General features: G+C 34.6%; 2 protein-coding genes across 2 annotated transcripts; both read left to right on the top strand.

The window, feature by feature from the left end:
* The first annotated feature begins 361 nt into the window (after positions 1-361).
* LOC106130977 (uncharacterized) lies at positions 362-6054 on the top strand. Its single transcript, XM_060952861.1, has 6 exons — positions 362-535; positions 1113-1286; positions 1465-1908; positions 2097-2168; positions 2581-2650; positions 2823-6054. The coding sequence occupies exons 1-6, from the start codon at positions 400-402 to the stop codon at positions 6052-6054; spliced, it is 4128 nt and encodes a 1375-aa protein (XP_060808844.1). The 5' UTR covers positions 362-399.
* Positions 6055-8598: 2544 nt separating this feature from the next.
* On the top strand, positions 8599-22365 carry LOC106130978 (uncharacterized). Its single transcript, XM_060952833.1, has 16 exons — positions 8599-8758; positions 9343-9408; positions 11406-11549; positions 11998-12096; positions 12784-12843; positions 13522-13638; positions 14237-14305; positions 15151-15243; positions 15583-15654; positions 16613-16687; positions 17109-17309; positions 18091-18150; positions 18947-20137; positions 20255-20323; positions 20618-20677; positions 20886-22365. The coding sequence occupies exons 1-16, from the start codon at positions 8645-8647 to the stop codon at positions 21960-21962; spliced, it is 3567 nt and encodes a 1188-aa protein (XP_060808816.1). The 5' UTR covers positions 8599-8644; the 3' UTR covers positions 21963-22365.
* Positions 22366-22900: the final 535 nt, after the last annotated feature.

Raw genomic sequence — 22900 nt, 5'->3', positions numbered from 1 at the left:
AGGTTGCTAGACCACCGCCTAAAATATGAATCCCAAGTATAACAGTCCCTTTGTCGCCGTTTACGACATCCATGGGAAAGAGATGGAGTGGCCCTATAATTTTTTCTATTAGTGCCAGGAATAGCACGGCACTATTTTTTCGGCGTCGGCTAATCGCATCGCCACCCTTTATTTTTATCGCTTTCTCAAAAAACTTAAATCAACAAGTCTTAAAATCATGCAGAAACAATACTTACACGAAAAATGACAAGCCTGTATCGATGTTTTGAAAACAAACTTCAACAAAAAAAAAAAAAAAGAGCGTGTAACAAGATTGTTAACTCGTTCATTGTTTCATTCACTTAGTTCGTGTACAGTCAGTTGGCTTCACGATTAATTTGTTTATCGATAGATCGATCAATGACAAGATGCGATTACGACGTCATCTTTTACAGGGTTTTCTGTCTATCCCTACTGGTGATTGCGTTCATTTTTACGGTCATTCTCACCAATGTTTTCGTGGACATTGACGGGTTATTGTCTGGAAAGAAAAAGGGTGAGTTTTTCAATAAATACTTATTATATACGGGACAAATTATACAGATTGAGTTAGCCTCGAAGTAAGTTCGAAACTTGTGTTACGAGATACTAACTCGACGATACTATATTTTGTAATAAACACTTATATAAGTAGATAAACATCGAAGACCCAGACCAATCAGAGAAAGTTCGTTTCTCTTTGTGTCTTGACTGGGATTCGAACCCAGGACCTCCGTTGTAACAGAGAGCTTTAATTAAAGGAAAAATAAATAGCATGTCTTCATCCTGCCGAATGGTCAGGTCAAGAGCGCCTGAAACCTACGAGCATGGATGAAGAGAGTTATAAATGTGGACGAGGTTCGCCTCGCCTTCGTAAGAAGTGTGCAGGAATCGTGGCAAATGGAAAGATGCAGTCCTATCCCTCCGGGAAAAAGGCGATGATTTTATGTATATATCACCTACGGGGTAAAAGGAATCTTGACACAAAGCCCGCGTTTAAATCGATAGCTAAAAGTTTGAAGTAAGTTTCCAAAATAGTGAGAACTTGCTTAACTTACTTTTAAATATTGGTTGGTATTTAATTTATATTCTAGATGCATCACACCACACCACTGAATCAAATACTGCCTCAACTATCTTTATGCGGGAAATTAAACCAGAGATTGTATTTAATGATGAGAAAAACTATGAGGACGCTGAAGATGTTTACAGGAGAGAAGACGTCTATGTCAATGAGGATGAATCATTTAGAAATAAGAGATCTTTAGGTAAGAACGAACCATCAGTGCCAGTAGCAGACAGGGTTATTTTAATTGTTATAATCTCTATAAAGCTGTTTAATGATATAGCCATTAAAACTTGATGAGTTTCCAAATACATAATAAAACATAGTAAAAAATCTACACATTACTTGTTCCGTTTAATGACTCTAATATATAATTTCAGAACCCCATACATTCTTACTGCATCTTCAAAATCCAAACGTGAAGAATATTCTCACGAACCATCTAAATGCATTATTAGAACAAATGGATGCTGAAGAATTTAGTACTAATGCTATTGAAGAGAAAAAGACAGATGATAACAATGACAAGGAAATAGATATTAGTAACAAAAAGTTTAAAGAGTCTACAAGGTCACTCGTAACATCCAACAATAAAGTTAGTGTTAATGTAACAAATAAAGAACGTGATGATAAAGAAATTGTAGAAAAAAATTATAAAGCTGATGTTAAAACTAAAAAAGAGGATAAAAGTAGACGTGAAATGCTTCATTTGGCAATGCATGATATACTGCTACAAGGAATTATTGGTCATATGGATTTAAGTGAGGTATATAAGAAGGTTAATATTTTAAACAAGAAGTTTGAGGTGCCAGACCAAAATAGAGGTGAGTTAATGACATATTTTTTGGCAAAACAACTATTAACGCTTAATTAAATAAAACAAATTTTGTACAATTAGACATCTTCGTCACTTTAAAATAATGAAAAATGATTTACTATGCTATATACATTTTCATTTTATGTCATCAAAGTACGTAAATGATTGAGATTGTTATAAACAATTCCCTTCTAGCAGAAGAACTCAGTGGCAAAAAAGATGAACACAAAAAAGTGGAACAACAAAACAACGGAGAAATCGTAGAAAGTAAGTTTTTTGAAGAACTAATACAATGCACTGATCTACAGAATCAAATTCGTGATACAATGGAGAAAAAAGATAAGAAACATGCGTCAATAAAGGCTGTTGAAACTGAAAGTGAGGTTTTTTCAAATATGATTTCTTGTTTTCGATGTTTTCTGAAGGTTTTAACTTCTTTCTTAGGTGTGTCACTGTTGTGTAGAGTCTGAAGACATAAAATTCTTTCAAGTACTTGATATGAAACTATTTTTCACAATATTTTTGCCAGAGGCTTTACTTACGTAGGGTTAAAGAAAAAAAGTAGCCTAAGTTATTCTTAAAGGTTTAGACTTACTTTACTGTCTAGTAATTAATTCGCTAAGACCAAATTTGAATTTTATTTTTGTTTGGTTTACATTTTATTAATTTTATATTACAGAGCCACAGATGATAATCAAAACGCTAATAGACATCAATTCTAATGACGCCAAAACCCACAATGGTGAATCGTAAGTATTTTTTGATTACTTTTATTATCCATCTTTACAAAATCTTTGAGTATTTTGAAACGTATTTTTTTCAAAATTCTCAAATTTTTGGATTTATGAACAAATTCTAGTATTGAGATTGTTATTCATTATAAACAGACTTGCAGAATATTAATAAAATATTAATTTCCAGAAACACAAGAGAAATACAAGGCCTAATTAAATTCATATATAATGGTAAACCAGTTAAAGTAAAATTAATGTCTTCTGATGAAGTCAGTAATACTTGGACATCAACAGCAGAAAACATACCCAAAAGTATAACAATACCTCTTAATAAAAATCAAATAGTTAATCAAGAGATGTCTAAAGAAGATGACATTGAAACGGGAGAAAGTACACCAGTAAAATTTAATATTCCACAATCATATTTAAACAAAGCCATATCAAATTATTTCAAAAATTACAATCATGTTAAAAGCAATCCTATTGATACAAAAATTAAGAGTTTAAATAAAAAACGTTTCAAAAGACACATTAAAATTCGTTACGATCCTAAGAAAAATGCTTCAAAATCTGAAGACGATGAATTGTATGTTGAAATAGAAACTCACTTCGATAGCAAGGGCATGAAAGGAGAAAAAAGAAAAAAGTTGATAAGAAATCTTGTGGAGAAAATCCAAAAAGCAATTCATTCGAATGTTGAGAATCACGGCAATAAAACAAAAAAACATTATCACGCTCATGTGAAAAAACGTATACAAAATCCTTTAGCGTACAACAAAATTTTAATGAATAAAAAAGTAATAGCTGTAAGAAATGGTAAAGTAGAACATAGACATGTGGATCCTATAACAAAATCAGTAGACGGAAATAAAAACGATGTTCCAAACATCTACGATCAAACGGGTGAAATTTGGAAAAGAACCTACATGGGGCCTAGATTTTTAACACCTTCAAAAGCATTAAACTCAGCAGAGATGTCTGAAGTTGACGTTGATTACAATAGAGTAATGACTTTTAATGGCATACCGCAAAGATTACAAAAGCCATTAAATACTGATAATTCCGATGAAGAATTACCAACAAATTTTTACGACTTGGGCAATTTGAAATTTATTGTCAAAGATATGGACGGTGGTGGAATTTCTGTCGGTTTTAACCAGTACACTGATGAAGAACCAGATCCAGAAACAATCAAAGTATTTACTGGTGTTGATAATCTTGCAAAAGTTTACAATCATAATTATGGAAAGATAGAACCGGTTGACGAAACCAACTCTGATAGTCAGTATAAAAATCAAGCATATAATAACGTTGGTGATTTTGAAACTCCTGACGATCATACTATTATTCGCCGCAGTGCTGTTGAAGAAGATTACCATTCTAATGAATACAAAATGATATATGATACCAATTCCCTTCCCTATGAGAACTACCAAGATATATTTGAAAAAGAAACATATAATCACAAACACGAGAGGCCTATAAAATTGGTGGAAAATAGAACTGATAAACCAGTCACGTTGGATATATTCAATAAGAAATTAAAACCAAGCGAAATATTTTCATTGGCAAACTTGTTAGAAGAGTATAGAAAGAAACGTTCACTTACTGTCAAAAAATATTCAAATATAAACACTAGAAGGAAATTAAATAAATTCTTGCAAACAAAATCAAAAAAGATTTTCATTAAGAAAAAAAGAGTGAAGCGTCATATAGATAAAATAAGAATTATTGCTACTGACAAAAGTTCTGACGCAACACATAGAAATCCAGATAAACCTGTTGACGAACAGAATATATTTGTTGTTTCCAATGAAGATGAATTCTCCAACAGAGCTGTTCTTAGAGAAGTTCTACATCCCGGAGACGAGGGAAATAGTGACATATATAGGCCAGACAGAGGTGAAGAAGTTTTTGATTACAGTCACAACCAACCAGTTCCAAGCTACAACATTTTCGAAGAAAGTCAACCAGTCGAAAATTACATAACACACATTTTCGAGGGGCGGTCGAGACATAATCCACTTATGTCAAAATATCCACATGTGTTTATGGAAGAAATATCGAAACCCAAGGAGGCTGATATGGAGCCTGCAATGTACGGAAATATAAGAAAGGTTATGAGTGATTTGGATAACAAATACTCTGGTGATAAATACGAAATGCCAGTTCCAATTTTCGAAACAACGACAGAAAATTATTATCAGATTGTCCAAAATTTATCTACACCAAAAACGTTATTATTTGCACCAAACTCGAATACAAAATATAAACTTTCCATCAAAATTGTTCCTAAAAATGTAACAGAATTGAAACAAGGTTTTAAAGAAATTCACACGAGCATTAACAAAAGTTATGACAGGGATGGTTTGCGCTTTTATTCCCTTGTGAATGTGTCAGAAATATCTAAAGTGGAGAATATTGAAAACTTAAAAAGTGCTGGCAAAAGTCCAAATGTAACAACCGTTCAGATAACAACAACAACTATGAATCCACAGTTGAAAGCGCAGCAGTTTAAAATAAAATCAATGCTGAATAAACATAAACAATTAATAGATTTACAATTAGCTCATTTAAACAAAGAAAGAGAACATTTGGATAGCATAATAGTGTGGAATCATACGGACTCTGATGAAATATTAGACTTGAAATTACCCGGGGAATCTCTGCCTATTCAAATAAAAAAGGGTGATTTAAGTAAATTACTGGCAACAGTATTATCAAGAAATGATCAAAACGCACAGCTAAATAATGATACTAATCGACAATCCCATCAAACTCCTGTTGTTCAAAGTACTACTGTTACTCATCCAACAACAACCCATCCAACCACTACACCTGCTTTTATGCCAGTTCCTGTTGCTCTGCCTATTAAAACCACTGATAAAAAATTGATAAACATTATAGAAAAGAACGGTAAACTAACTAAGGAGATACTGAACAAAATAGACAGAAACACGGAAATGTTGGAAGCGTTTTTAGTGAAACTTATAGACAGAATTGATAAGCCTGTTGAGAAAACTCTTCGTAATGATAACGCTGAGAACACAAGAGATAAAATTAATCCAATACAAGAACAAATTAACAAAGATAAACAAATTAATGACAGAAACGATACAAGATACGCTATTCCATTCATATATGCTTACCAACATCCTTATGTCGATCCGAATAAGCCAAATTCACCAGTAGCTAACGTGGTATATCAAGGTCACATACATTCAGAGCCTCAACAAATGCCAAATAATCCTGTTCTGCACAAATGGGCACCCAAAGATGAGGGTGCCATGAAAAGAGAAAATAAAGCTAAGTTCTTTATCGACACTGACTTGGGAAATGGTTTTAAAACAATACCTATTCCTTTGACAAGTTCCTCAAAGTACATTAATCCTGGTACCGTGAATAGTACAAAAACTTAAGTTTTTAATTGATTTTGTTTTTTTTTTTAATTTTATAATATGTCCTAAAGATTTTTAACTAATAAATATATTTTTGACATGTTGTGTTTTATTTAAACATGCTTTTGTCTACATGGTAGCCCAACTAAGTTCAGAGTGGCGAATCCATTAATCTGAATGTGCAGGTGTCCGCTGTAAGAGCATCGATTAGTGATCAAGATGTATGAACCAACAGTCTTGAAAAAAAAATATTGTGTAATGTGCTGTGTGGTTTTCGACACTTTTAAATCTGCAAAAAACGACTTCCACGAGAACCACTCCATATTCCCATGGATGTCATAAGAGGTGACTAAGACTTTTAAATTTGTGATTAAAAGTCAATTAAGGGAAAGGTTAATCAACTTCGTATTTCTCTTGTAGGCGATTGGTTACCAACCTCAAACCTGTCACTATTTGAATCTTAATTCTAATATGAATTAATACATCTTTTCAAAATTGTTGGCTCTGTCTACCCCGCAAGGGATATAGACTATGTTTGTATGTATGTATGTAGGTATCAAGCTTGGAAAGAACTAGATTGGGCCTACTCCACGTTGTCGAAACGTGTTTCCGACTAAACCATATTTATTTATTTATAAGGCAACACCACATACACTAACTAATAAGATACAAGGTTTCTTAATAACTAAAATTGTTCCAACTTAGCATCCTAAACGCGTATGCGCAGTTGCTTAAGATATTCATAACTGTCTTCTTGCAAGCTCGTCAGTTTCAGGTAGTCTTGACCTGACCTTTTGCCAGGACGTTCTCGATTTTATCAAGGTAACGTTCGTCTACCTTTCAACAGCACAGTTCTTATTCACACTCTCCTTGTATATTCGCTCAGTCAATCTACTCTGTTCATCATCTCCCTACGTTTGTTTGTACATACATACATACATATGGTCACGTCTATATCCCTTGCGGGGTAGACAGAGCCAACAGTCTTGAAAAGACTGAATGGCCACGTTCAGCTATTTGGCTTAATGATAGAATTGAGATTCAAATAGTGACAGGTTGCTAGCCCATCGCCTAGAAAAGAATCCCAAGTTTGTAAGCCTATCCCTTAGTCGCCTTTTACGACATCCATGGGAAAGAGATGGAGTAGTCCTATTCTTTTTTGTATTGGTGCCGGGAACCACACGGCACGTTTGTTTGTTTGTTTGTTTGTAATATCTTTATTGCATAAAAATTTATACAGTAACAAGAAAATAGTAAGTACATAGTTATAAATGAAACAAAATTAATCAAAACACGTTTTGTTTCCTTACTCCCAGCTTTAGTCCCGGTTGCATCCTCACCACTCTGGAGAGGAGCCCGGGGTGTGCCTTTGACCATGGATCCTGGATTGGGTGAGTCAGGTTTTTACACGAAGCGACTCCCGTCTGACCTCCGCAACCTTTGCAGGTAAACCTGACCCGCATTGGATTGATCATGGTTATACATCGCGTTGCATAATTGTACAGGTTTCCTCAGGACGTTTTCCTTTAACTCAATAGCATCAGTTAGTATTTAAACTAATGTATGTACCTACATAACTTCGAAAATTCTAATAAAACTCTTCCTATCCACATGTATTATTTTTACCCATATTTATTAGTCATCGCAATTAATTGAAAATTGAATGTCCTATCAAAAATTTCCGATGATTAATTGTTAAAATCATTAAACTACAGTTATTTTTAACTGATATTTTCTTGATGATTTTAGGCCGGATGATCTTCATTCTGTCATGAGTCACAGGGCGTTGAACCCGGGACATCACTTCCTTAGAAATTTTCCACTAAACACCATGGATCGGCTGCGAAAAAGGAGTTTTGTGTTTTTAATGCGATTTCTTGCTCAATTATTGAAAGATAACTTTTTAATATACATACATACATATACATACATACATACATAAAATCACGCCTCTTTCCCGGAGGGGTAGGCAGAGACTACCTCTTTCCACTTGCCACGATCTCTGCACACTTCCTTCGCTTCATCCACATTCATAACTCTCTTCATGCAAGCTCGGCGGTTTCGGGTACTTTTGACCTGACCCATATAATCACATCTTTATCTCATACAGGGTAGACAGAACAAGCTCGCAAAGAGTGGAAGGCCAAGTTCCGCTATAGGTACTATTAAATGATAGAATAAGATTCAAAAAGTGACAGGTTGCTAGTCCATCGCCTAAAAGAAGAATCCCAAGTTTTTAAAGCCTATCCTTACCTTTAGACTTTCCAATCTGCACGTGGAGAGAAGCATGTTTATTCTTCCAGTCAAGGACGGAATTATAGCTGGAGCAATTTTTCGGGTTCAACCGCCACCAAAGGGAAGATCTTCGGCCAGGCTAGGTGTGATGCCTGGGGAACCGCGCGACAGACGATGTCGAGTCGCACCTTGTATTTATGCTTCAATCCGTGAAAACTTTGCTTGCGCGATCTAGACTTTTCGCTGTTATTGACTGATAGCGACGCGTTATTGTGTTTTTGTGACTCGTAGCGTAGAGATGTTGCTACAGAATCAATATATATCGCATACCCGTCAAAATCTCAGATCCAATTAGGAAATCCGATAAGATCCTTCGATGCCGCCTGATAAAATAGCCATTAGTTATAATATATATAAACGAGATGACCTATTTGAGATCATTCGTGTAGTGATCGGGTCTGTGAATTACTTATATAAAATGAGAATCGTGGTGAGTAGGTAATCAATTAAAAGTGCCGTGTGGTGCCCGTCAATAAAACAAAAGAACCACTCCATTTCGTTCCCATGGATGTCGTAAAAGGCGACTAAGGGATAGGATTACAAACTTGTGATGCTTCTTTAAGGGGGATAGGCTTGCAACCTTTCGCTATTTGATTCACAATTCAAACAATAACCCATACAGCTGAAAGTGTCCATTTTTCCAGCCATTTCGAGACTCTGGGCTCGGTCTACCCCGTAAGTGATAAAGACGTGATTATAGATATGTATGTAAGTATTTACTAAAGATATTCCTAAAACTTGGCTGGTGTTGAAGAAGAAAAACATATTTTTTGTGTTTTCGTACTCAATTTTGAACTTGCTTTGAGTTTAAAGCAATATGTGGTTTTTTAGAATATATTCATTAACCTTAATAATTAATAAAAAATAAGTTAACCTATGTTACTCCCGAAGGAATATTTTATATCTGTGCCAAATTTCATTCAAATCGGTCCAGCGGTTTGACTGTAGCAGCAAAATAGACAAACATACTTACACATTTATAATATTAGTAAGGGATTCATTTATTCTTGACAGGTATCAATGACCTTACTTCTCTTCGAGGTCATGACAGCGGCTCATGCTGTGCCCTTATCAGAAAAGGTAAATGATAACAGATATTTACAGACAGACAAGTTCGAATAAAACAGGTAGCAAAAACAATGCATATTTTTTTATGAATGAAGTGTTGACTTGTCTTGATTCCGACCCGAGATTGCGCGAAGAGATTGATGAATGTGTATGAAGAGAAAGAGTTTCTAGAGGTGTGCAAGTGGAATGAATTTGTATCTGTTACTGCCTACCCCTCCGGTGAAAAGGCATGATTAGTTAAATGACTTACTAAAAAAGTTAACCTATGTAACTCTCGAACCTATCTGTGCCAAATTTCATTGAAATCGGTCCAGCGGTTCGACTGTAGCAGCAAAACAGACAAATATACTTGCACATTTATAATATTAGTAAGGGATTCATTTATTCTTGACAGGCATCACTGACCTTGATGATTTCCCAAAATTCCCAGAATTTTGGAAATCATCTCTGTTAATAACTCTATTAAACACGTTGTTTAAATAGGATTACTTTGCAAACTTGAATGGGATTTGTAGTAATTCGCTTATCGGCTCTCAGACACGCTCATTGTACCTTTCATCATGTACTGCTGTCCAAATTCTGTCATGGCGGCATGTGTGATAGAGATGACATAATACTGCCTTCTCTTTCACTCTTACCTATACGTATGAACTACAGGAATGTTGGAGTGGGAAGGTCTAGTTGATCAAGGTACGTCAAGAGGTCAGGTCAAGAGTGCCCGAAACCGACGAGCTTGCATGAAGTGAGTTATGAATGTGGATGAAGCGAAAGAACAATGTAGGGATCGTGGCAAGTGGATGGTGTGGTCTCTGCCTACCCCTCCGGGGAAGAGGCGTCATTAATGAATGCATATGTATTTACCGAACAAAAATGTAGACTATTTTAGAGATCTACATTTGTAAATTGACGTCCGCTGAAAATGTTGAAGTGTAGTTTGTTCCGCCGCTTCTTCTACACATGCGCTTTGGAAGCGGTGGTAGTAGAGGTGTTTAGATTTAAGTTATGTGACGTCAATAAGTGATACCTTGAATCCAATTTTGAAAATCAATGTGGTCTATTCTAGTATAAAATATCTAATAAATTGGTCGTAAATCAAATTTATGTCACAATGTCATAAATCTAGACAGAACGCGAGCTAAACCAAAGGCAAAAGCCTGTATGCAAACATGTTTTTAATTTACTTTTTTTTTCTATCTGTATGTTATTTTATCTATATATCTCGATAACAATGATCTTTACAAAACCAGATCTAAAGTTGCGTAATCTTATCTAGGTACTTGAATTGGTTCAGGAATTAGTATCGAGGTATGAATTAGTATAGAGGCATTATGTTGACGGCCTCTGTGGCGTAGCGGTAGTGCGTTTGTCTGTAACACCGGAGGTCCCGGGTTCGAATCCCGGCCAGGGCATGATGAGAAAATAATTTTCTTTGATTGGCCTGGGTCTTGGATGTTTATCTTAATAAGTATTTATTATAACATATAGTATCGTTGAGTTAGTATCTCGTAACACAAGTTTCGAACTTACTTCGAGGCTAACTCAATCTGTGTAATTTGTACCGTATAAATTAATTAATTTATATAATTTTATGGTATGGTATGCTGAGGGATGCTCTTACGGTGGTTACGATTTCTGGAAAATCCCACGGGAGCGACGTCGCGACCCACAGTTTATTGATAAAAAACATACATACATACATATGGTCACGTCTATATCCCTTGCGGGGTAGACAGAGCCAACAGTCTTGAAAAGACTGAATGGCCACGTTCAGCTATTTGGCTTAATGATAGAATTGAGATTCAAATAGTGACAGGTTGCCAGCCCATCGCCTAGAAAAAGAATCCCAAAGTTTGTAAGCCTGTCCCTTAGTCGCATTTTACGACATCCATGGGAAAGAGATGGAGTGGTCCTATTCTTTTTTGTATTGATGCCGGGAACCACACGGCTGATAGGTTGATAAAAAACAAAGTTATAAATGTCATGAAGATGAGAACCATCATCTTTTGCAGCAAGACAGACCAAGCGATGTGTATGAAATCCAAGATGCTGGACAGAAGACAAGATTCATAGCGCCGAAGCCGGAGAAACCCACGTTGCGAGAGATAGTGTACTACCATCTGATAGAGAAGCCTTATGAAGATGCTAAAGTGGAGGTAATTAAACATACATTATCAAAACATTCATTTCTGAGAGCATCTTTCACTACAATTTAAGAGAAGGCTGGCAAGTCTGTGTATAGACGATGATAGGACCGATTTACTGAAACACTTTCACCAATTGCTTTGTTTTAACACAGAAAAACATTTAAAGTTTGTTTCATCAAAATCGGTTCACTAAAAAAAAGTTATCGTTTATGAATTAACTCAATGCATGAGTTTGCCTGCAAATAAGTTAACGCGGAAAAAATCGAAATCTACGCGAACGAAGTTTCGGGCAACAGCTAGTGTATGTATGTATATGGTTACCGACATTGAATAACACTTGGCTCAGAGTAGGAGAGGCTGGTGATCTGTCATACAGGTTATCCTAGTGCAGACACCAGTGTCTCACACATAGATCATTATTTTGTACTGACTGAAATAACTAACTGTTAACTTTTAGAGAAAATCGGAGCCAGCTGAAATCGAAATGGATGAGAGTCTGCGACCCTTCACCAACGGCCATGGTTATCAATTCGCAGATTATGGTCTTCACGAAACGGTAATATGATTGTTATTTTGAATGCTGCAGTGCAGATTGTTACCGCTTCTTCTGCACTGTCGCCTTGGATGCGGCAGTAAACTGAGTTTTTAAGTAATTTATTTGACGTCAACCAATGTTGTGAAACTAAAAGTTTTGACAATTATTAAGCGATATGAAGTATCCTATAATAATGAATAAAAATTTCGAATTTGAATTTGAAAAATTTTAAATTATTTTACTCTAAATAAGTATATTTTTTGGGACTTCTCTCCTCTACAAGAATGTAGGCAACCTTCTTTATTTGTATTTTATTATTTATCTATACTAATATTATAAAGCTGAAGAGTTTGTTTGCTTGCTTGTTTGTTTGTTTGAACGCGCTAATCTCAGGAACTACTGGTTCGAATTGAAAAATTCTTTTTGTGTTGAATAGACCATTTATCGAGGCAGGCTTTAGGCTATATAACACACGCTGCAACTATTAGGATCAAAGAAATAATGGAAATTGTAAAAAAAACGAGGAAAATTATTCACCCTTGATGAGCTTCAGTGATGCCCGAAATAACTATTCCACGCGGACGGAGTCGCGGGCACAGCTAGTTGTATATAAATATTAACAGGCAAAGCCAGCTGGCATACATACGAGTATGCATGATCCTAACTTGTTCGTCGTTTGGAACCTAACCTATGTTTTGTTCTTTTCAGGAAACTCACGAGGAGTCTGCATCTGAATCTGAACATGCAAGTGATGAAAATGCAGTAGAGGTAAGTTACTCTATTTTTAACTGCCTTCAAAAAAGAGGTGATTGTTAGTTTTACCCGTATGTACGCGTATATGTATGTATGTATGTAAAAAGAATATATATTTTCTGTTTTTTATATCAGTATATACATATATCAGTGTTGGGACCAACACGCCCTCACGCACCGCCACGCGAGTCTTATTGGACAACTTCTTATAAAGGCATCCAACGCTTCATTCACCATGTTCCCCGGATTCATACATACATACATACATATCATCACGTCTATATCCCTTGTGGAGTAGACAGAGCCAACAGTCTTGAAAAGACTGAAAGGCCACGTTTGGCTGTTGGGCTTAATGATAGAATTCAGATTCAAATAGTGACAGGTTGCTAGCCCATCGCCTAAAAGAAGAATCTCAAATCGATAAGCGTATCCCTTAGTCGCCTTTTACGACATCCATGGGAACAAGCCGAGCAGCTGAACGTGGCCATTCAGTCTTTTCGGGACTGTTGGCTCTGTCTACCCCGTAAGGGATATAGACGTGACTATATGTATTAATGTATGTATGGGAACAAGATGCAGTGGTCATATTCTTTTTCAATTGGTGCCGGGAACCACACGGCACTTCTCTGGATTCAATCTTCTTTGAATATCTGTAACTTAGATACTCATATTAAACCTATTTTGTTGTCGTAGGTCAGTGAGGCAGCAGCCGACATGCCCGTTTCTGAAGAGAAACGTGAAATAGCGTCGGATGTTACGGTCATTACAGAGTCACCAATCACTACGGCTTTAGATGAGAAAGAAAACAAGGTAATATTTAAGTATATACAGTATTATTTATTTATATAAACTAACTAGCTGATGCCCGCGACTTCGTCTGCGTAAATTTCGAGTTGAATCTTGATCATACAATCAGATATGAACAGACAGATAAAAAAATGTAAAAAAGAAATCTCTATCCATTACAAACAAAATACTAAATATACAAACAAAATATTTTTATCGTTTTATTATATGTATAGATGATGTGTGACACATGAGTGAATCATTAAAAAAAAAATATAAATCCGTAGATTATGAAGAGTGATTAAATCATTTCGATGAATCATGAATACATCTTTAAATCCCGGCCAGGGCATGATGAGAAAAGAATTTTCTCTGATTGGCCTGGGTCTTGAATGTTTATATATAAATATAGTATCGTTGAGTTAGTATCTCCTAACACAAGTCTCGAACTTACTTCGAGGCTAACTCAATCTGTGTAATTTGTCCCGTATAGATAGATAGATATAGATATCTAGGTATTTAATTATTATTTTGTGCATATGATTTAAAGAACCTACCTTAAATATTTACTTCAATTTTAAATATATGCTACGAATGAATTAATTTGAAATATTATTTTCAGATCAGACAAAGGCAATTTTTATTCGATCGATTAAGGGAAAGGTACATTGCGAGTATGATGAAAACCAGTGTAAGTTAATCAGGATTAAGTATATAACGTACATATAGTTACGTCTTTATCCCTCGCGGAGTGGACAGAGCCAACAATATTGCAAACACCGATAGGCCACGTTCGGCTTAATTATAGTATTGAGATTCAAATTGTGACAGGTTGCTGGCCTATCGCCTAAGAAGAATCCCAAGTTTAAAACCTCTCCCTTAGTCGCCTTTTACGCCATCCACGGGAAAGAGATGGTGTGGTCTTATTATTTTTCTATTTGTGCCGGGACCCACACGGCTTAAGTATATAACATCATACATATATAATAACGTCTTTACCCCTTACGGGGTAGACAGCGTTAACTGTATCGCAAAGACTGAAAGGCTAACAGTTGTGACAGGTTGCTAGCCCATCATCTAAAAGAAGCATCCCAAGATTATTATCCTATACCTTACTCGCCTTTTACTACATCCATGCGTATAACAGAATATAATAATAAAAGACATCTCTAGGTTGTTGACCTTTGTAAATAAAAAAAGAATGAGACCAATTCATCTCTTTCCCATGGATGTCGTAAAGGCGACTAAAGGATAGGCTTACAAACATGGGATTCTTTTTTAAGGCGATGGGGTAGCAACCTGTCACTATTTGAATCTCAATTCTATCATTAAGCCAAATAGTTGAACGTGGCCATTCAGTCTTTAGACTATTGGCTCTGTCCACCCCGCAAGGGACATAGACGTCACCATATGTATGTGTGTATGTAAATTGACCTCACGCAAAAAGTCGAATTAGATGGCTTTTTTTTAATTCACGTAAGGTACAAGCAAGTCTATGGTGCAATTGACAGTAGTAAACCCTTAAATCATTTTCAGACAACCAAAGAACCAGAAATAATAAGTAAAAATGAAGCGATCGTCAGTTCTACCGATGCTCCCGCAATCGTGAATTTAACGGAGAAAGAAGAGGTTAGTAATTTGATTAAAATATATTATTGTTATTACAAATTATTATATTCACACATACGTTTGACGGCCTCTGTGGCGCAGCGGTAGTACGCTTGTCTGTGATACCAGAGGTCCTGGGTTCGAATCCCGGCCAGGGCATGATTAGAAAAGAACTTTTTCTGATTGGCCTGGGTCTTGGATGTTTATTTATATAAGTATTTATTATTATTATATTATAAAAATATAGTATCGTTGAGTTAGTATCTCGTAACACAAGTCTCGAACTTACTTCGAGGCTAACTCAATCTGTGTAATTTGTCCCGTATATATTTATTTATTTATTATTTATTTATATTCCAGATAAGCAATACAGCTTCACTTTTGCCTGAATCTGATCCAGTTGAAAGAGTTAAAAGGAGTCTTAATTACCAGGTAAGAACTTATTCTTAGAATTCACTCTCTCTCATATCCTACTATCATTTATGAACCGAGTGAACTACGTTAAATATAATTTAAGATAATAAATTAATAATATGAAAGCAATTCCGTAACTATTCAAAATTATGTAAATAGGTATAAAAATAGTAAATTAACTATCTATATTTATTTTAAATTGCTTATTAATATTTTCTCCAAATATATTACAATATTTTTTTATTGTTATATTCAACATAACAGCCGACATAAACCTGCCCGCCGTTCCATATTATTTTATAATTGCGATGCCCAACAGGGTTCATATTATATCTATTTATAAGCAGTAAACTGTAATTCTACAGATGTAGGAACTTTATGATATGCAATGAAGATTTTGAATTTGAATTTGAAATAAAAGATTTCCATCAGCGACACCAACAAACACATTATTAATAATAAAATAAACAAGGACTGTACAATTTATATATTAAATTTTAGTTTGTAGTCATCTTTTTTCTTTCTTTTTATAAGTAGTTTTAGTTTTAATTTGATTTAATTGTAATCTCTATTGTTGTTACTAATATAAAACTAACAATTGGAAAACAAAATAATAAATAAAATACATACATACATACATATGGTCACGTCTATATCCCTTGCGGGGTAGACAGAGCCAACAGTCTTGAAAAGACTGAATGGCCACGTTCAGCTATTTGGCTTAACGATAGAATTGAGATTCAACTAGTGACAGGTTGCTAGCCCATCGCCTAAAAAGAGTCCCAAGTTTGTAAGCCTATCCCTTAGTCGCCTTTTACGACATCCATGGGAAAGAGATGGAGTGGTCCTATTCTTTTTTGTATTGGTGCCGGGAGCCACACGGCACCTATAATAAATAAAATAAAATATTGAATATAAAAAAATGGTAATTAGCATGTATGTAAGTACTTAAACTGAATTACATTTATCTGCACAGGACATTCCTATAGCACCAACGCTGCCACCCATCGACTACAACAACTATCCTGGTCTACGAGTCTTTAGAGAACCGGTAATACATACATACATACATATGGTCACGTCTATATCCCTTGCGGGGTAGACTGAGCCAACAGTCTTGAAAAGACTGAATGGCAACGTTCAGCTATTTGGCTTACTGATAGAATTGAGATTGAAATAGTGACAGGTTGCTAGCCCATCGCCTAAAAAAGAATCCCAAGTATGTAAGCCTATCCCTTAGTCGCCTTTTACGACATCCATGGGAAAGAGATTGAGTGGTCCTATTCATTTGTTGTACTGGTGCCGGGAACCACACGTCACAAATGATATGACAATTATTAAGTGATACGAAGTGTCCCATGATAATGAATAAAATTTTTGAATTCTGAACTTGGTGGAGGCTTCTGAACTGCATTTCTTTTGACCTGCTTAAAGTGTGCTCGAGCTTTTATTTTCCATTAATTTAATTTCAGGCTGACGGAACAGATAACCAGGATTCAAAGTTCAAAATGAATGATATTTTCGCCACATCAAAACCTAATGATGATGATGTTAATAATAAAACAGAAAGCAGACTGAAGAGTGATAGTGATGATGATACTGCTTTTATACCACAGAGCGCTGTGAAAACTTACGGCATGAATCTGTCTGATGATCATGGATATGTTTGGAATGTGAGTTATCTAGTAAGAAATGTACATGCATACATACATACAGATATTCACGTTTATATCCTTTGCAAAGTAGATAGTGCCGACAGTCTTGAAAAGACTGAAAGGCCACGTTCAGCTGTTTGGCTTGATGATAGAATTGAGATTCAAATCTCAGGTCGCTAGTTCATCGCCTATAAGAAGAATCCCAAGTTTATAAGCCTATCCTTTAGTCGTTTTTGTGATATACATGGGATGGAATAGTCTTATTTTTTTCTCTTTGTGCGGGAGTCACACGGCACTTAGTTACAAATGTAAAAAAATTATAATGTGTTTACTTAAATAAGATGACCATAAGAACCAAAAATATGATTTTTCGAATTTCTGTCTGCCTATCCGTCTGTATTGTACTCGAATCACGCGAAACTATTGCACCGCTTTGAATGCGGTTTTCTGAGATGTATTAGGCTTGGCCCAACTTAAAAACTAGTATAAAAATGGTTCTCCCACAAACCCTATAAAGGTGAAATCAAGATTGTTTTTGTTTTTCAAACTAGTATTCACAAGCATAATAATATGACCAAAGAAAATTTTACCAAATGTCCCTAAAGCCAATTTCCATCAAAATGCCAATAGATTTGCTAATGGCGGTCTTACGCCTCTAAATACAGTTGCGAATTGAGACATTGGAAACAGACAAATAAAATATGAAATATATTAGTGACTAGCAAATGTATAAAACTTATCAAAATATAAATTAAAACATATCGTACTGTTAATGTACATAGTTCACTATATTTTTCAGAATATGTTCCGACCCATTAATTACCAAGTTGGGGCACCATTGACACTACACGAAGACAACGTAAGTTATACATACTTATACATATGGTCACGTCTATATCCCTTATCGGGGTAGATAGAGCTAACAGTCTTGAAAAGACTGATATGCCACGCTCAGCTATTTGGCTTAATGAAAGAATTGAGATTCAAATAGTGACAGGTTGCTAGCCCATCGCCTAAAAAAGAATCCCAAGTTTGTAAGCCTATCCCTTAGTCGCCTTTTTCGATATCCATAGCAAAGAGATGGAGTGGTCATATTCCTCTTTGTACTGGTGCCGGGAACCACACGGTACAACGTAACGTAAGTTATGGTACTAATAAAGAGAAAATAATTTAATCGAATGCTTTAGAACTGGCCGCCTCGTGCGAAGCGGGTATAAGGCTTTCAGACAAACAAGCTTGTTTAGATAATAAGGCCGGGGTGTAAAATAAAAAAATGTGTCTTTAAGATAAAGAAAACTATAACATTCAACTTAAAACATAAGAAACCCTAACTTCAATTGTGTCTAATTATCATCGTTGTGGAAAATTAACAACTGACGATCACCATTTTTCTTTTATTTAAAATTTACTTTTTTTTCTTAGCGGCCAGTGCGCTGAACAATTTTAAACAAACCTGTCAATTTGATTATGTATCAGAATTTCAATTTGTCTATGTACTTTTAACTTGGCCTTCCATTGTTTCTATATTTATACCCCCTTTCCCTTACCTTAGTTTTTCTTCATCCTCTCAACATGGTCAACTTATTTAAGCATTCTTATTTCTATATCAGACTAGCAACTATAGTCTCAAATTTTATAATCTTACCTTATTACAGCAAGATGTTGTAACTTCTACACCACAAATTGATGAATCATCAACAGAAGGTATATTAACATCATCTGAAGAAACGATACATTCAACTGGTGAAATTTCAACACCTAATGATGAAATATTAAAAGTAACTGAAGAAAATTTTACACCTAATGAAGAAATGGTAACGCCTACTGAAGGAATATTACCATCGTCTGGAGAAGAATTGCTTTCAGCTGAAGAAGGTTTAACACCCTCTGATGAAATTTTAACACGCATTGAAGATATATTCAAACCTACTGAAATAATTTTAAAACCGACTGAAGAAATATTAACTTCTAGTGATGAAATATTTACATCAACTGAAAGTATATTAACATCTTCCGAAGGTATATTAACTTCGTCTGAAGGTATAGTAACATCGAAAGAGGAAATATTAACACCAACTGAAGAAATATTAACATCTAGTGATGAAATTTTATCTTCAACTGATAAAATATTCACATCGACTGAAGGTACAGAAACATCGTCTGAACTTATAGAAACATCAGCTGAAGGTATAGAAACATCATCTGAAGGAACATTAACATCAACTGAAGACATTGCAACATCAAAAGAAGATTTAACACCAATTGAAGAAACTTCAAAATCTGGTGATGAAATATTAACATCAACTGAAAGCGTAGAAACATCAACTGTAGAAATATTTGCACCAATTGAAGAAACTTCAAAATCTGGTGAAGAAATACTAACATCATCTGAAGGTATAGAAAGATCAACTGTAGAAATATTTGCACCGATTGAAGAAACTTCAAAATCTGGTGAAGAAATATTAACATCAACTGAAGGCGTAGAAACATCAACTGTAGAAATATTTGCACCGATTGAAGAAACTTCAACAACTAGTGACGAAATATTAACATCAACTGAAGAAATAGAAATTCAAGAACCTACAACTGCCGAAAATAATCCTGAGGGCTTAGATGATATCTACGTTGATACAAATAAAGGAGAAACTAGTACTGCTAAAGCCCTAGAGGACAGTAACGCCGATTCGGAAGAAGACCAAAATACTACAGAACAACCGGATGATGTGAGCGAAAAGGGTGAACCTACAAGTGTCATGAAAGAAGATACTGAGAAAAGTATTGATGACCCAGAAAAGGGAAGTGATGTTGACAATGAGAACATAGCTTCAAAATCTATGCTGAAACACGTAAGTTTTTAAGTTATTCTTTTCGGAGCAGATGTTTTCTTAACCTGTTCTGAACTGAATATGGCTAAAGTAAATATACGTTTTGTCGTATTAAAACTATTTTTTTCCCTTTTCCAGAATAAAAGGCCAAGCAAAGATAAACCAGTTGAAGAAAAAGAGGATTTATACGAGAAACTGATCAAGAGCGTAAGTAAAAGTTTATTAGATTTCTATAATACGTTTTGTCTTAACAAATTCTATTTTAGTAGGGCCCTTTGTAAGCCACCAATGCAGCCAAAAATTAAATTTCATTCGCCGACAAATATCTTTATTTTTTTTCTCTCATTGTTAGAGTAAATCAAATCTGGAGATATGTCTCCAGATTTGATATCTCTTATTTTAGGTTATGACCTAGAGTAAGAGAAAGAAAATAAAATATGAAGAGTGGGGAATCTTTGTTTTAAAAAAGACCATTAAATTAATTAACTTAATTTACTGCAGGAACAATTCTGGAAATGGCTGGCTCATTGGACTTCTAATTATATGGAAGTTATTTCTCAAGTAAGTATAACGTGCAAGTTTATGGCATATACACATCCATACATACATATAGTCATATAATAGTCTATATCCCTCTCGGGGCGAGACTGACGGGCTTTATGACGAAATTAAAATATGATGAAATTATATATATTTAAAGATGTAGGCGATGGCCGATAACCTGTAATGATTTAAATCTCAATTATTAATGTTTTTATATATTTTTCAGCGTGTCAAAGAAATGGTCAAGCAGGAAGTCGCAAAAGAAATTAAGAAGTATGAGAACACCAACCATGACATTCATGTTAACCAAACTAAAGAAGAGAACAAGATTAACGAAACAGAAAATAAGGAACCGGTTATTAAAAACAACACCATAATTATAGATGGCAACGAGATACCAATAACTAATACTTCAAACTTAGAAGGTAATGTAATATTAAATGAAGATTTCAGTAGAAAACATAGAGACAGAGACGATAAGCCGAATCATCATAAATCAAATGTGACAAAACTAGAAAACAATAAACTAAATACTACTAAACTAGAAAGTTATAAATTGAATGAAACTAAATTTGAAATTGATAAAACTGTCAATAAAGTAGTGCAGCCTAATGTAACTAAAACTGAAGAAAATCACAATAACGTCAAAGCTAATAATATATACGGAAGTTCAACTGGTAACGACCATGTGACTAATATATTCATTTTCTACCCAAAAACTGAAGCTGGAAAAATTATTGATAGCTTGAAACCGTATTTGAATGATTCTAACATTGGGATAGAAAATGACGTTAAAGATCAAAATGAGAACGAAAAAAAGGATGAAGAAACAACAACCAGTATTATTATTCCAGTAAATAACGCAGAAAAACCTGATGAGAATGACAAAGATAATACTGAAGATAATGAAAATACCACAGAAACTGATAAAGGACCAATTTCAAATAGTAGTGAACATATCGCAACCGACGTCGTGGACGCGGATTCACATACCGAAGAATCTGTTATAGATGAAGAGAAAAACGCAAATGAGGGACTGGATAATGAAGAAATTACTAGCAGTACAACAGAAATACCAAAATCTGCAGAGGCCGAGGGAACGAATTCAGAATCTGAGCCAAATAATGATGACAATGCAAGTGAGAGTTTTGAATTACCAACTAGTACTGAAACGAACAGTAATATTTCAGAAATTTCTAGTCCAGCGCCACCTGACATAAGCAATGAAGAAAATGTACAATCTACAATTTCATCTGCTGATTCAACTACATCAGTATCTAATGAGGACTTTATAGCATTATAAAAAAAATACCTACTGTATTTAGTTATGAAATATGTGTAAGTAAAGAATTCTTATTGTAAGACAGATAACTTTTTATTAAATGCTTTTACATTCAGTTTTATATGGTGAGAGAGCTTGTCTTAAATATTTTTTATTTTTTTATTTTTGAAAACTTTTTATTGTTAAAAATACAGATTTGCTAGAAACTTAAAACGATTCGGTTTGCTTCAAAAAAGAATTACTAATGATTTAAAAGAAAAAAATAATCAAGAAATTCTTCATATACTCGTATCGCTTAAAATAATTTAAAGGGTAACTATAAGAAAAGGTTTTAACTAGCATTGCATTTTAATTTGATATGCCCGTGATAATTGTATTGTATAGAGTGCCATTAATATAATTATTAATATTAAATTATAACAATGTTTATAATCTTTCCTTTTCATAATTTGAACCTATTCAAAGACAAAAGAAGTCCAAATGACATTTTTGTGTCTTATTATTTATAATGCATTATAGTTCAATATCTGTGCAGGGAAAGCAGCTGGTTTTCTTCTTTGCTATCATACTACACACATACGAAAACAGCGATAGTTAATCGCGCAATAAAAACGCGTTCCATGCGACCTTCCCAGGGGTCTATTCACGAAACTTAATTAAGCATATGTATTATCTACTGTCTACTAATAGAAAGAGAGATATATATCATAACACATATGCCATGTCAACGTAAGCACTAGACGAATCTGCAAATTGCTTTAATTCGATATCCTTAGGCTACTAGGGGGAAATTCAAGGGAATAATAATTTAAAAAGAAAACAGACTTACATAACAATTTATTTCGTGACCAATAACAATATTATGGCACATCATTTTAAACTCCAAATATGAAAAAGCGTGATAAATTAATCCTAAAAATATATTATATAAATAATGGTTTGCTTACTATTTAAATTCG

Source organism: Amyelois transitella, chromosome 30 (genome assembly GCF_032362555.1).
Source record: "Amyelois transitella isolate CPQ chromosome 30, ilAmyTran1.1, whole genome shotgun sequence".
Lineage (NCBI taxonomy): Eukaryota > Metazoa > Arthropoda > Insecta > Lepidoptera > Pyralidae > Amyelois > Amyelois transitella.
The sequence above is the reverse complement of the archived record's forward strand: the minus strand, read 5'-3'. Positions and strand labels throughout refer to the sequence as shown.

What these genes read in the sequence shown, in the direction of transcription:
- LOC106130978 (XM_060952833.1), top strand. Translation starts at nt 8,645, where the DNA reads ATGCCGCCTGATAAAATAGCCATTAGTTATAATATATATAAACGAGAT. An exon ending in GTGATGAAAATGCAGTAGAG is followed by an intron (nt 12,844 to 13,521) that starts GTAAGTTACTCT and finishes TTGTTGTCGTAG; the next exon opens with GTCAGTGAGGCAGCAGCCGA. An exon ending in TACGAGTCTTTAGAGAACCG is followed by an intron (nt 16,688 to 17,108) that starts GTAATACATACA and finishes ATTTAATTTCAG; the next exon opens with GCTGACGGAACAGATAACCA.
- LOC106130977 (XM_060952861.1), top strand. Translation starts at nt 400, where the DNA reads ATGACAAGATGCGATTACGACGTCATCTTTTACAGGGTTTTCTGTCTA. An exon ending in ATTGTCTGGAAAGAAAAAGG is followed by an intron (nt 536 to 1,112) that starts GTGAGTTTTTCA and finishes TTTATATTCTAG; the next exon opens with ATGCATCACACCACACCACT. An exon ending in AAAACCCACAATGGTGAATC is followed by an intron (nt 2,651 to 2,822) that starts GTAAGTATTTTT and finishes ATTAATTTCCAG; the next exon opens with AAACACAAGAGAAATACAAG.